Source organism: Venturia canescens, chromosome 4 (genome assembly GCF_019457755.1).
Source record: "Venturia canescens isolate UGA chromosome 4, ASM1945775v1, whole genome shotgun sequence".
NCBI lineage: Eukaryota > Metazoa > Arthropoda > Insecta > Hymenoptera > Ichneumonidae > Venturia > Venturia canescens.
The window spans coordinates 2,997,815-3,012,881 of record NC_057424.1 but is presented as its reverse complement, the minus strand read 5'-3'; the positions used below and the strand labels follow the sequence as shown (position 1 = coordinate 3,012,881).

At 35.5% G+C, this 15,067-nt stretch overlaps 1 protein-coding gene across 5 annotated transcripts in view; it reads left to right on the top strand.

The window, feature by feature from the left end:
• Window positions 1–15,067, top strand: part of rl (Mitogen-activated protein kinase rl) — a 232,849-nt gene that overhangs the window by 53,978 nt on the left and 163,804 nt on the right. For all 5 annotated transcript variants that reach the window (XR_006260526.1, XR_006260527.1, XM_043415804.1 and 2 more), the window contains exons 2-4: window positions 907–1,033; window positions 1,127–1,237; window positions 1,928–2,179. Coding sequence is in view for 3 of the 5 variants with exons in the window: in XM_043415804.1 (XP_043271739.1) it covers window positions 907–1,033; window positions 1,127–1,237; window positions 1,928–2,179 (490 nt within the window). In the remaining 2 variants the exon portion in view is untranslated. The remainder of the gene's footprint in view (window positions 1–906; window positions 1,034–1,126; window positions 1,238–1,927; window positions 2,180–15,067) is intronic.

Here is a 15,067-nt window from a genome sequence, read left to right as displayed (position 1 = left end):
TCAAGCAAAAAAGCGTTAAAAAAAACAAACGGCCTTTCTCATGGCCAAGTGGTGTAAAATCTGATCGGCAATCTCCACGGGGTGCATACTGGGTAATGCCGATGCTGACGGTAAAGCAGTGAAGCGGTGAAACGAGTGGATAATATTATTCTCCAAAATTTAGAAAATCAATTTTCGATTCGAATTTGAATTTTTTGCAAAAACTTTGTCAGACAAAAGTTACTTATTTTCTGACACAAAATACGAATCTCCGATAAAAAAATATATAAAAAATGTAGTTCTTATCAAAATAACAAAGTTGATCTTCAAACGACCTCGAGACAGCTCCTGAAAGTCAAAACTGTTAACGTCGTTAGATGTCCGCCACCAAACCCTGTCATTGGAAGCGCTTAGTTTTCGAGATATTAAAATGAATAAGATAAAATGGGCCACCCTGTATAAACCGTGATTCACACGGTGGATAGCACCCCAGGCTCGAACTTCTAGAGTCCCGGGTTTGAGCCTCACTCAGATGATTCGATTTTTTTTCGACGTTTACAGGCAGCGGCGCTGATGAAAGAGCAATATTACCCGAGAACTTTGTTCGAAACAACCAGGCGATGATAACGGACCCAACTTATAACCGACCAAATTCTTTCAGTCACTGCGTCTAGCCGATCGGTCATTACGACTAAGAATCTCCAATTGCAACGACCAATGAGTTGATGGTAATAACGACCATAATGTTTGATAGAAACGGTCACAAATATAACCGAAATTCTGGCCGGAAAAGCCGCTAGGGTTAGACGTAATTATACTTATCTTTTTAGCTTAGCTTATGCTTGGCTTTTATCCGTAACACTAAGTTAAATTTCTATTTACCTATTTACGTGACAGGATTTATTTCATTTTTCATATATTCATCAGATCCGCCTACGACAACGTGACAAAGACAAAAGTAGCAATTAAAAAAATATCTCCTTTCGAGCATCAAACATACAGCCAAAGGACTCTACGGGAAATCAAGATATTAACGAGATTCAAGCATGAGAACGTGAGTTTCTGTGATTTTCTACTATTCACTTCTGCATAAATTTCAAATGTTCGATACCTGTATGCATAAGTATTACTTTCGTTTATTTTATAGATTATCGATATAAGAGATATTTTGAGGGCTCCTTCGATTGACCAAATGAGAGATGTATATATCGTTCAATGTTTGATGGAAACTGATCTGTATAAGTTATTAAAAACGCAGGTAAGTACAAAAGATTTTTAAAATTTATTGCAAACATGCAGAGCCGTAAACATTTGTCCCATAGATAGACATAATAAAAAAAGAAGTAATAAAAAAACAGAGATAATTGTTTCGAATTAGAGCTCCACCTCAAAATTGCTCCAAATTTTTTTCTTACATTTTTTATTATGAAAAAATAATATTCCATGTAGTTTTAAAAAGGGAAGGGATTTCAACACCATAAAAAAATGCAAAAACCAACAATATACCATGATACAGATATAGAGGTTAAGAGTATGTTTGTGTGACACACAGCCGCGCGTGCGCGCACGCACGCAGCGAAAGTGCTCTGAACCCACCCGTCGAGTCCGCACAAATAATCGGGTTGGTTCAGAACAATTTCGATGTATGTGCGAGATCGTTGGGTGGATTCAGAGCACTTTCTATGTGTGTGCGGCATCGGAAGAAAACGATTTCAAAAATCATATACATTTCATATATTTTTTTTGTTGTAGTTTTGAGGGTTCTCCTTCACCATAGCATTGCATGTTATAGCATTCTGAATTATCACAATCCAACAGAAAAAGATTTGGAGCAATTTTGAGGTGAAGCCCCGGTTTGAAACATTTACCAAAATGGATTATTCAGTTTTCTATTTATTTGAATTCATCGAATATCTACCTAATTAACTTAAGTATCCATTATCAACAGGCTATAAGCAACGACCACATATGTTACTTCTTGTACCAAATACTTCGTGGTCTAAAGTACATACACTCCGCAAATGTGTTACACAGAGACCTTAAGCCCAGCAATCTTCTTTTGAATACGACATGTGATTTGAAGATTTGTGACTTTGGTCTGGCGCGGGTTGCTGATCCTGATCATAACCATGCCGGTTTTCTTACGGAATACGTCGCTACAAGATGGTATAGGGCTCCAGAAATAATGCTCAATTCCAAGGTAACTGAACATCATTAGTGAACAAGCTTAATTGAGATTCGGGGTTCAAACTTTTTATCTTTTAGTACTCCATTTAGGAATATATATTGAAGGCAAAATAATTATGGGGTTTAGGCCAGTGTTCTGGTGATATAGCTTGGGTTATTTCAAAGCCTAATGATTTTGATCAAAGCCAATTTGTGACGGGGCTTTTCGTCACTGTTGGCTGAAATGGTTGGAAATAAAAGGGGGATAAAAATTAAATAATTAAGGAACCAAGATTTAATAGCAGAAAATGATAAAAAAAAATAGGCTTTATTTCACCAATTATTCACTTTGGGCGCCAGTTAGTTTTTATGACAAAAAGTAACAAAAATAAATCAGATCAATCTCTTCGGATCTCGAATGTTAACAACAGAGGACTCAATTACTACGACTAATGCAGGGAAAAATGTACAGAACGGGGCTAGCTCGGAGAAAGAAAAAGAAAACGGTGGAAAATGGTTCAATGCTTTTGAGACTCAGTATCTTCGGGTCGACGGGTACCTGTCGCTCAGGCGTCTTACATATACCCGTGAGGTTGCAAACGAGAAAAGTTGATTGTAAAAAGTGCAACTGTGAAAAGTGAAAAGAGAAGTGCAAGATGGATGGAATGTTGAAGTCCTCCCTCTACTAATAATTTTATATTCCTTTTTCGCTATTATTTGTACCTTCATCGTCTATTATTTTTCATGTGTCAGATGTACACAGGTTTGAGAACGTCCTTAAGACCATTAGATAAATCAGGAAATTATATGGACAATAAATTACACGCGATAAAAAACAAACTTCGATGACATGAAACGTTAATTTGGTTGAATAAATAAAACACGAATATCCAATAAATAGCCCTATTATAGTGATATTTGATAGCATTCCTTGATTTCAATATTAGATATAAGATATCGATTCCAATATTAGATATCGATATTTACCAACAAGAGATGTATTATTTCATGATATATTGGTAAACCAGGAAAAAAATTCTATAGAAATGATAAACGAAAAATTGAAAACTTCAAAAAAATTCAACAAAAATAAAAAACAATCGAAAAAATTCTGTAAAGAAAAATAAAAAATTTTCAAAAAAATTCATAAATATTGGACAAATAATTGAAAAATAAACTATCCAAGTTACATGCAGTATAAAAATGTATGATATCAATTGGAGGCCAAGTTTTTATTGATAATTTGAAATATTTATCGAACAAATCGCAAACTTTAATTGAAATTCATGATAATTATTTTCAAGAAAAAAGTTAATGAAAAAAAAGTCATAACGGACGTTACGTGCAGTACTAAAATGAATTATATCAATTCGAGGTCAAGTATCTATCAGTTATTCGAAATATTATAAGCTCCGGCGACAAATGAGCGTTGAGAATCCTTGTCGGGCTCACAACGTTTTATCAAAATTACTAAAAAATTAATGGAAATAAAATCATTAAAAATTCACATGAAAGTCATTCGTTACTTCAACAAGATACACACTGTAAAGAATCGATTCCCCTCCGACTTTCAGGATCCCCTGGTATTATTCACAACATTCAACTTCGATTGGATCGGTACAAATTATGTTCAAATACGTCTTAAACGTACTTGTCCGGCCCATCACTTTTTATTCAAATTGCTCATTCGAAAACAAATCAAAAACGAAATTAATGCATGTGTTAATATTAAGGAACAGTAATTCCCGAGAAAATAATTTTCCTTCGAATCGCTCTTGTCAAAATGAAACGAAAATGAAAGATGAAGTTGATTAATCTATTTATATTATATGGAGTCATAATTCACAACAAAATCATTTTTCTTCAAATTCCAGGAATCCACGTGTCGTACTCGACTAGTGATATTTATCAAAATGTGTACGTGACTATAGAAAAAAAAACATTGCATGGCTGAGTAGGTTCGAAAATTTCTAGTAATGCACCAGATTATTTCTCATTTTCATTGGTTCTTACCGAATGGTATGTGTTTACTGAAGAAAATCAGAAGTGGATATTGCTATACGAACTTGCGAACAATCAAGTTCAAATTACTTGGAGATATTATTTTTAATTCTATCCATTTTATTATATTTGTCATTATAGAACAGCCCTAATTTGTTTTCGAATGAGCAATTTGAATAAAAAGTGATGGGCCGGACAAGTACGTTTAAGACGTATTTGAACATAATTTGTACCGATCCAATCGAAGTTGAATGTTGTGAATAATACCAGGGGATCCTGAAAGTCGGAGGGGAATCGATTCTTTACAGTGTGTATCTTGTTGAAGTAACGAATGACTTTCATGTGAATTTTTAATGATTTTATTTCCATTAATTTTTTAGTAATTTTGATAAAACGTTGTGAGCCCGACAAGGATTCTCAACGCTCATTTGTCGCCGGAGCTTATAATATTTCGAATAACTGATAGATACTTGACCTCGAATTGATATAATTCATTTTAGTACTGCACGTAACGTCCGTTATGACTTTTTTTTCATTAACTTTTTTCTTGAAAATAATTATCATGAATTTCAATTAAAGTTTGCGATTTGTTCGATAAATATTTCAAATTATCAATAAAAACTTGGCCTCCAATTGATATCATACATTTTTATACTGCATGTAACTTGGATAGTTTATTTTTCAATTATTTGTCCAATATTTATGAATTTTTTTGAAAATTTTTTATTTTTCTTTACAGAATTTTTTCGATTGTTTTTTATTTTTGTTGAATTTTTTTGAAGTTTTCAATTTTTCGTTTATCATTTCTATAGAATTTTTTTCCTGGTTCTGAATCTTTTTTCTATGTCATCCAGAAACAAGAGACCATCAATGTACTTGTCCCAACCTTTTTTCCCTAGGGGAAGTTTATGATTTGATATCACGCCTTTTTTCTCAAAAGTTCCTCATTTATGTTATGACGGTTATAGGATTTTAGTATAAATTTCTATGAATTAATTGCTTAGTACATTTTTATAGATTCCATTCTCATACGAACATTTTTTATGGGATAATCTTTTTCATGAAATTATCAGCAAATAAGGGACCATCAATGTACTTTTCCCAATCTCATTTTCCCTGGGTATGATGTTCGGCTTATAAAGTTGGTTTCCACCATAAAAGACCAATTTTTCGTAAAAATTGTAGTGAAAATATTTTGTCACAAGTCTGCCCTTGAACTTTGGCGATTTTTTTCCTCATACTCTAATATGTTATGCCTATTAGGAACTCAACAGTATGGAGGAATCCGGGATGAGGCCCGAGAAATGAATTTCGGTTTATAATGTTGGTTTCCACGTAAAAGACCAATTTTTCTTCAAAATTGTACTGAAAATATTTCGGTACTGGTTTGGTCTTGGACTTTGGTGATTTTTCTCCTTGTCTTCTAATATGTTTTGTCTATTGGGAATCCAAGAGCATGAAAAAATGCGTGTTGTGGGCCATAATATGATTTTCGGCTTATAACGTTGGTTTCCACGAAATAAGATCTATTTGTCGTCAAAATTTTACTGGAAATATTTCGTCACAGGTGTGTCTTTGGACTTTGGCGATTTTTTTCCTTGTACTCTAATATGTTTCGTCTATTTGGAACCCAAGAGCATGGAGAAAAGTGTGTTGCGTGCCGAGATATGATTTTCGGCTTATAACGTTGGTTTCCACGAAAAACAACAAATTTCTCGTCAACATTGTACAGAAAATATTCCGTCACAGGTCTGTCCATGGAGTTGGGCTATTTTTTTTCTTCTACTCTAAAATGCTATGCTTATTGGGAACGCAAGAGAATGGTAGAAAGCGGGTTGGTGGCCGAGGTATGATTTTCGGCTTATAACGTTGGTTTCCACGAAAAAGAACTTATTTTTCGTCAAAATTGTACTGGAAATATTTCGGCACTGGTTTGTTCTTCCACGTTGGTGATTTTCCCCCTTATCTTCTAATATGTTTTGTGTAATAGGAACCCAAGAGTGTGAAGAAATGCGTCTCGTGGGCTGTAATATGATTTTCGGCTTATAACGTTGGTTTCCGCGACAAAAGATCTATTTTTCGTCAAAATTGTACTGGAAATATTTCGTCACCTGTCTGTCCTTGGCCTTTGGCGATTTTTTCCAAGTCTTCATACCAAGAAAGAACTGATGTAAAGATTTCCTTAATAGAACAGATTTTATTTATCCCTTTTCTTCAAAATTCAAATGAAAGATAGATCAAATTCAAGACACGAAAAATCCAACAGATTTGCCCACTTTAAATGTCGCTTTTGCATTCTGAATCTAGAGATTTCATTTCATCCAAAACGTGCCCTCAATGAAATATATTTCTAAAGTTTGCAAGTGGCGGCTGTGGTCTAATTATCCACAGTTTGATATTTGCTGTAAAAAAGTACCCGAAAACTTCTAACATTTATTATGCCATAACTCAAAGCAGCAAAAAAAACTAAGCGAACTTAATTCAACAAAGCAACAGTAGTCAAAGACGTTTAAGGTATCTGCATTGGTTTTGGAGGAAAACCATTTCAGGACAATTCAGAAATGAATTTAGAAATTCGAAAACTCACAATGGAGTAGAAAAAGGAAAATTAAAGTATTTAGAAATGCAGAAGACTTTTGTGATGAATTTTCTAGATTACATGATACGGTTGGAGGAAATGATTTGAATGATTGGCACACATGCTGCAACACAGAAATGTCAAAGTTTGGAAGTATTCGCTGTATATCAGTCATACAAACTTCAATACTATTTGAAAAGGAACACTTAAAAACTTGCCGAACCAAGTTCCATAACATATTACCATAATCAAAGATAAGGGGTGATCCGTCGCATATATATTTATCCACAGAAATTTCAGAGTTCGCAGGTATCTGCTGCGGTTCAATGTATCTGCGCAATGAGCTTCGAAGACAGCAATTTTAAATCTATCCATAAATGAGCAACTGAAGACTTTTATAATCAATTTTTTACTTCATATAGATGTTACAGTTAGAGTCAAAATGCAGTATTTTAATGATCCGAATCTACAGCATTATAATGAAAAGTTGTCAAAAGTCATGGTGTTACATTAAAATGACATAGCGCACATTGCATTCAGCGATTCTGTAAGTTTCTGGGGATGTTGGTAGGCATCATATTTGATTGCATCCAAAACTGAGCAACAGTAGACTTATCGGAATGAATTTTTTTTATAATAATTCCATATTTGTAGTTTGCAAAGTGGAAATACTCAACATACATGTCATTCTATAAGTTTTGTTATCAAAATTTGTGTTTGTATACCGCATTCCTAAGATACGACTTTTCATATCATCAGCAAAAAAAGCATCCAAAGGCTTTCTGGAAAAGTTTTCAAATTTATCACTCGACAGACCTAATGGGAAACGAATAACTACACACTATACCAAGACCAGATTTTTTTTGAAAATCTGATTTATAAAATGTGCAATTCAAGATCATGGTTAGAAACCTCTCGAATCATGTTATCACAATCATCATGAAGGAGTAGAAAATCATAGGACACATATTAGGGAACGAATTAATAATATGAATCGATCCGCTGCAAACTGATGGGGTGAAAACAAGGATCGGAGAGGGCAGAGCCAAACTGAATATCAAGCAAAATATGGGGATATTAAAAAATAATGACAACACAAGATATAAATTAGAAAACATTTATTTAATTAAAGTTACTAATATCATTCTAACAGTTGCGTGTATTTTAGTTCTATTTATTCGTATATATAACCTTGACATATAACCACGCCACTGAAGATATATTCGCACTGGACATTATTTCTCGTACTCTGGTTTAATTGAAGGATTATATCAGTTAACACTTATTTCCAATCGAACGAAATAATGAAATCTTGAAAAGTTTCGTTGACATATGCATCGCGCATTTTTTATATTCTTTTTCACACACACATCACAGACTACATTTACGCGTCCGCTTTGATACCGGTTTAATACATCACAAATAACAACATAAATAGTAATCTGCACTTCTTTAGATGATGAAAATTATTTTTTTATTTATCCTGCACGCAATTCGTAATGTCGAAACTATTCTTACGATCAAAAACTGACACATGGTTTGTACCCATATATATATATGTATATCGATTGATTTATGACTGCTGTTACCAGCTGTGCTGCGCCGTGTGCTACGTTCTGAAGTTGACGTCATATATATTGTACATGCATAGTCAGAACTGAATTGCACATGCTATATGCTTGCGCATGCCATTTCAAACTTTGATGTAATTGGCCCAGGATTTTTTTCATTGCTCATTGGTTGGAACAAGAATATTCTCACCGGGGATTGGTGATCATGGGGGCCAAGGAGCCTATGCTTGTAGCGGTCAGAGTACGCGTATACAGATACGTCGAATCCCGAATGTGTTAGTAACTTTTGCATAATCTTAAGCCCGTGCAAAGTTTTTTCTCAGCAATTACGACACCGATCATGCTGATTTTGGGCTCATTCGACAGAGAACTTCTTAATTAGCTGAAAGTTCAATTTTCAAAGCCGTACAGAACTCATGAGTTTCGTAATTAAAGAAAATCGCATGCCAATTTTACCCCCACCACGGCGAATCGTTTTATTCAGAGAAAATATAGTCTCGGCGAGAGCCTCAGGCCAGCAGACGACAGAGCTGTCAATGTACTTGTCCCGAGACTCTACCGAGTCTCTTGACAATTCGAGAAAAGATATTTTAGAGTAATCTGATTTGATGACAATACAGAACATGATTTGATATAATTATTTCTAGAAAAACTTACGTTTATTTCCGATGCTTAAATTCAGGTAAATCAACCAAGTTAATATCAGCTAACTAGTCGCAATATCTCTTGACGTTTAGTAGCAATCTTATGAAGTCCATTAGAAAATATTTAATAATGTTTAATTCCAATTAGTATTTCAGTTACTCAAAATCATAGTTTTTATGTGGTACTGATCGTGTTGATCATCCTGATGTCAATAGATAACTGACTCTAAAAACTACTAATCAATAACCCTTAGCAACGAATCAAATAAAACAAACGCGACTTTATTACCATCTTTTTATTTCTTTTTTCATCGCCTACTTGAAATCCTAAAGTTGGCAACGGATCCTCTGCTATAGTTTTACCAGATCCTATACTATATTTTTAACAAAGAGTCACTCTCAAAACACGTGTCCTAAGAGATATTTTAACGTAACGTCCTCCTGAACGACCCAAATCGACTCTAACCCGAACATAACCTCGAAAAACATCGCGATGCGGCGCGAAGTTTTGACCGAACACTAACAACGACCGCTGAGCCGCGTCACTGCTATCTGGCGGCGGCCGTACTGGTGGACAATACAAAGGCCCGAAACAAGCGGCGGAGCGCGACACTAACGGCGCCGCGTATTAAAAACCCAAACTATCATATTTTTTTCTTCTGTTAATAAAAATTCAACGTGATCTCGTAAAATATTGTAAATAGGCTTAAAAGACGCGGAAAATTATAACGGATTGAAAAAAAATAATTACGACATAAAATTTTGTAATAAAATCCTGAAAATAATAAAATAAAAATGTGCTTTACGGCGCATGCGTAGATCGAATGTTCTCGAACCAGCCGCGGCCCAAAGAACAATTTTTCGACCACATTAAATCTTTTGAAATTGAATTTTGTTGAGATAAAACATTTGTAATAATTGTTAAATAATTAATTGAGTAAATTTTTTATTTTTTCATTATAAAACAATTCTGTAAATCATAAAAGCGGTATTTCGCACATCATATGATAATTCTCTCGACCAAACAGAATCTTTGAATCATGGCAGCGGGCCAATCCAAAACTACGTTACAAAAAGATGCGCAGAACCGGTCCGAAAACCGAAAATTCGGCGTTCAATAATTTTATGGTGGGGAAACGGGTATAAGAAGCGCGGCGCGACGCGTTCGGCAGGAAGTCCTTCCTCAAAATTCTGACTCGGAACAAAAAGGCTGACCTCAAACATTCTTCCTGATTTTAGCAAGCAATCTAACCTATCCTAATTTTCCTGGATGCCTGGATTCTCGGAGCGATTCGGCGACGTCTCGATTCCATAATCCAGAGTCCACGCCTAACCTCTAAATTTTCCAAGTTTTCCGTTGCACGGAGTTCTCGGAGCGATTCGGCGACGTCTCGATCCCATAACACGTGGACGGCAAGTTACCTTTAACCTTCCAAATGCTCAGACTCTCGGAGAGATTCGGCGATGTTTCGATCCCATAGCCTGGAGTTTGTTCCTTAACTGAACCTATTTTTTTTTCTTCTTTTGCTTGCTATTATCAGGGATGATTTTTCTTGTAGATAATTTGTATGTCTTCTGTAGATGATTTTTCTTTAAATTCAAACTTGTTGCAACTGAGTCCGAGTTAGACTTTTCTTATTTTTGTAAATTTTGTAAATTTCGTAATATCATCGATAATTCAAGAGGTCGCGATACGAATTTGAAATTATATCGCTTCAAATTTATAATAATAATAATATATATATATTTTTTTAATTTGGATACCGGGGTTGGGGAAAATGCATTTACGCACCTGGGGGGCGGGGGGGGGGGGCTTGTGAAGCCCCTTGTGTGCCGGACTCTCCATATCGGAACTACCGGCTAAAAACCCCACCCCCGGTCTCCTAGTAACCACCCCGGAACCGCTTTCGCATTACTTCGAGGTGGCGCTCTATCTCCCTGGACGCACCTTAGGGCGTCCCATCCTCCACGAAGGCCCGCTTGCGGCGGAGGACTACCTCGACAAAAAGGTCGACCTCCGCTCAAGGCTCTTCGCCCAGGAGCATGATCCGGAAGATGTTATCCGGAGTTATGCTCCCGTACTTCTCCTCCACACTCTCCATTCCTCGCATTCGAAGAACGTGCGGAGGGCATTAATAATAATAATAATAATAATAATAATTTTTTTTTTTTTTTTTATTTATATACCGGGGCTGGGGAAAATGCATTTACGCACTGGGGGGGCCTGTAAGGCCCCCTGTGTGCCGGACTCTCCATTAGCGGAACTACCGGCTAAAAACCCCATCCCCGGTCTCCTAGCAACCACCCCGGAACCGCTTTCGCATTACTTCGGGGTGGCGCTCTATCTCCCTGGACGCCCCTCAGGGCGTCCCGTCCTCCACGAAGGCCCGCTTGCGGCGGAGGACGACCTCAACAAAGAGGTCGACCTCCGCCGCAAGCGTTATTTTTATTTCTATCGATTTTATTATATTTGTCATTTTAGAGCAGCCCTGATTTGTTTTCGAATGAGCAATTTGAATAAAAAGTGATGGGCCGGACAAGTACGTTTAAGACGTATTTGAACATAATTTGTACCGATCCAATCGAAGTTGAATGTTGTGAATAATACCAGGGGATCCTGAAAATCGGAGGGGAATCGATTCTTTAAAGTGTGTAACTTGTTGAAGTAACGAATGACTTTCATGTGAATTTTTAATGATTTCATTTCCATTAATTTTTTAGTAATTTTGATAAAACGTTGTGAGCCCGACAAGGATTCTCAACGCTCATTTGTCCCCGGAGATTATATTTCGAATAACTGATAAATACTTGACCTCGAATTGATATAATACATTTTAGTACAGCACGTAACTTCCGTTATGACTTTTGTTTCATCAACTTTTTTCTTGAAAATAATTATCATGAGTTTCAATTAAAGTTTCCGATTTGTTCAATAAATATTCCAAATTATCAATAAAAACTTGGCCTCTAATTGATATCATACATTTTTATACTGCATGTAACTTGGATAGTACATTTTTCAATTTGTTCAATATTTATGAATTTTTTTGAAAATTTTTATTTTTCTTTACAGAATTTTTTTTGATGGTTTTTTATTGTTGTATTTTTTTTGAACTTTTCAATTTTTCGTTTATTATTTCTATAGAATTTTTTTCCTGGTTCTGAATCTTTTTTCTATGTCATCCAGAAACAAGAGACCATCAATGTACTTGTCCCAACCTTTTTTTCCCAAGGGGAAGTTTATGGTTTGATATCACGCCTTTTTTCTCAAAAGTTCCTCATTTATGTTATGACGGTTATAGGATTTTAGTTTAACCCTACACCTCATGTGCCTTTTTTCATACCCTCAACCTCATGACCGGGGTTTGAACGCACCCCACTCTTTTTCTGCTTATAAATCCGGTCCTACGGTGCTAAACTGACTTTATCCTACACCATTTTCTTCGTTTTTTTATAACGAAAAGAATGATGTACGATAAAACTAATTTCAATTGAATCTATATATAAAAAAATCCGTCGATAATCAGTCGATAATGTCGCTTGTTAGGACGGGAGCGTAGTTTGAAGTTCGCGTGGGGTGTGCTCACACCCCAGTCATGCGTTCTAGGGTTAAATTTCTATGAATTATTTGCTTAGTACATTTTTATAGATTCCATTCTCATACGAACATTTTTTTATGGGATAATCTTTTTCATTAAATTATCAGCAAATAAGGGACCATCAATGTACTTTTCACAACCTTATTTTCCCTGGGTATGATGTTCGGCTTATAAAGTTGGTTTCCACCATAGAAAACCAATTTTTCGTAAAAATTGTAGTGAAAATATTTCGTCACAAGTCTGCCCTTGAACTATGGCGATTTTTTCTCTTATACTGTAATATGTTATGCCTATTAGGAACTCAACAGCATGGAGGAATCCGGGATGAGGCCCGAGAAATTAATTTCGGTTTATAATGTTGGTTTCCACGTAAACGACCAATTTTTCTTCAAAATTGTACTGACAATATTTAGACACTGGTTTGGTCTTGGATTTTGGTGATTTTTCTCCTTGTCTTCTAATATGTTTTGTCTACTGGGAACCCAAGAGCATGAAGAAATGCATGTTGTGGTCCGTAATATGATTTTCGGCCTATAACGTTGATTTCCACGAAATAAGATCTATTTTTCGTTAAAATTGTACTGGAAATATTTCGTCACAGGTCTGTCTTTGGACTTTGGCGATTTTTTTCCTTGTACTCTAATATGTTTCGTCTATTTGGAACCCAAGAGCATGGAGAAAAGTGTGTTGGGGTCCGAGATATGATTTTCGGCTTATAACATTGGTTTCCACGAAAAACAACAAATTTCTCGTCAACAATGTACAGAAAATATTCCGTCACAGGTCTGTCCATGGAGTTCGGCCATTTTTTTCTTCTACTCTAATTTGCTATGCTTATTGGGAACCCAAGAGAATGGTAGAAAGCGGGTTGGGGGCCGAGATATGATTTTCGGCTTATAACGTTGGTTTCCGCGACAAAAGATCTATTTTTCGTCAAAATTGTACTGAAAATATTTCGTCACCTGTCTGTCCTTGGCCTTTGGCGATTTTTTCCAAGTCTTCATACCAAGAAAGAACTGATGTAAAGATTTCCTTAATAGAACAGATTTTATTTATCCCTTTTCTTCAAAATTCAAATGAAAGATAGATCAAATTCAAGACACGAAAAATCCAACAGATTTGCCCACTTTAAATGTCGTATTTGCATTCTGAATCTAGAGATTTCATTTCATCCAAAACGTGCCCTCAATGAAATATATTTCCAAAGTTTGCAAGTGGCCGCTGAGGTCCAATTATCCACAGTTTGATAGTTGCTGAAAAAACGTACCCGAAAACTTCTAACATTTATTATGCCAGAACTCAAAGCAGCAAAAAAAACTAAGCGAACTTTATTCAACAAAGCAACAGAATTCAAAGACGTTTAAGGTACCTGCATTGGTTTTGGAGGAAAACCATTTCAGGACAATTCAGAAATGAAATTAGAAATTCGGAAACTCACAATGGAGTAGAAAAAGGAAAATTGATGTAACTAGAAAAGCGGAAGACTTTTGTGATGAATTTTCTAGATTACCTGATACGGTTGGAGTAAATGATTTGAATGATTGGCACACATGCTGCAACACAGAAATATCAAAGTTTGGATGTATTCGCTGTATATCAGTCATACAAACTTCAATACTATTTGAAAAGGAACACTTAAAAACTTACCGAACCAAGTTCCATTACATATTACCATAATCAAAGATAAGGGGTGATCCGTCGCATGTATATATATCCACAGAAATTTCAGAGTTCGCAGGTATCTGCTGCGGTTCAATGTATCTGCGCAATGAGCTTCGAAGAGAGCAATTTCAATTCTATTCATAAATGAGCAACTGAAGACTTTTATAATCAATTTTTTACTTCATATAGATGTTACAGTTACAGTCAAAATGTAAAATGAATGGCACAGTATTTAAATTGTATAGTTTGCAGATTTTTGCAGTATTTCAATGATCCGAATCTACAGCATTATAATGAAAAGTTGTCAAAAGTCATGATGTTGCATTAAAATGACATAGCGCACATTGCGTTCAGCAATTCTGTAAGTTTCTGGGGATGTTGGTAGGCATCATATTTGATCGCATCCAAAACTGAGCAACAGTAGACTTATCGGAATGAATTTTTTTTATAATAATTCCATATTTGTAGTTTGCAAAGTGGAAATACTCAACATACATGTCATTCTATAAGTTTTGTTATCAAAATTTGTGTTTGCATACCGCATTCCTAAGATACGACTTTTCATATCATTAGCAAAAAAAGCATCCAAAGGCTTTCTGGAAAAGTTTCCAAATTTATCACTCGACAGACCTAATGGGAAAAGAATAACTACACATTATACCAAGACCAGATTTTTTTTTGAAAATCTGATTTACAAAATGTGCAATTCAAGATCATGATTAGAAACCTCTCGAATCATGTTACCACAATCATCATGAAGGAGTAGAAAATCATAGAACACATATTAGGGAACGAATTAATAATATGAATCGATCCGCTGCAAAACTGATGGCGTGAAAACAAGGATCGGAGAGAGCAGAGCCAAAC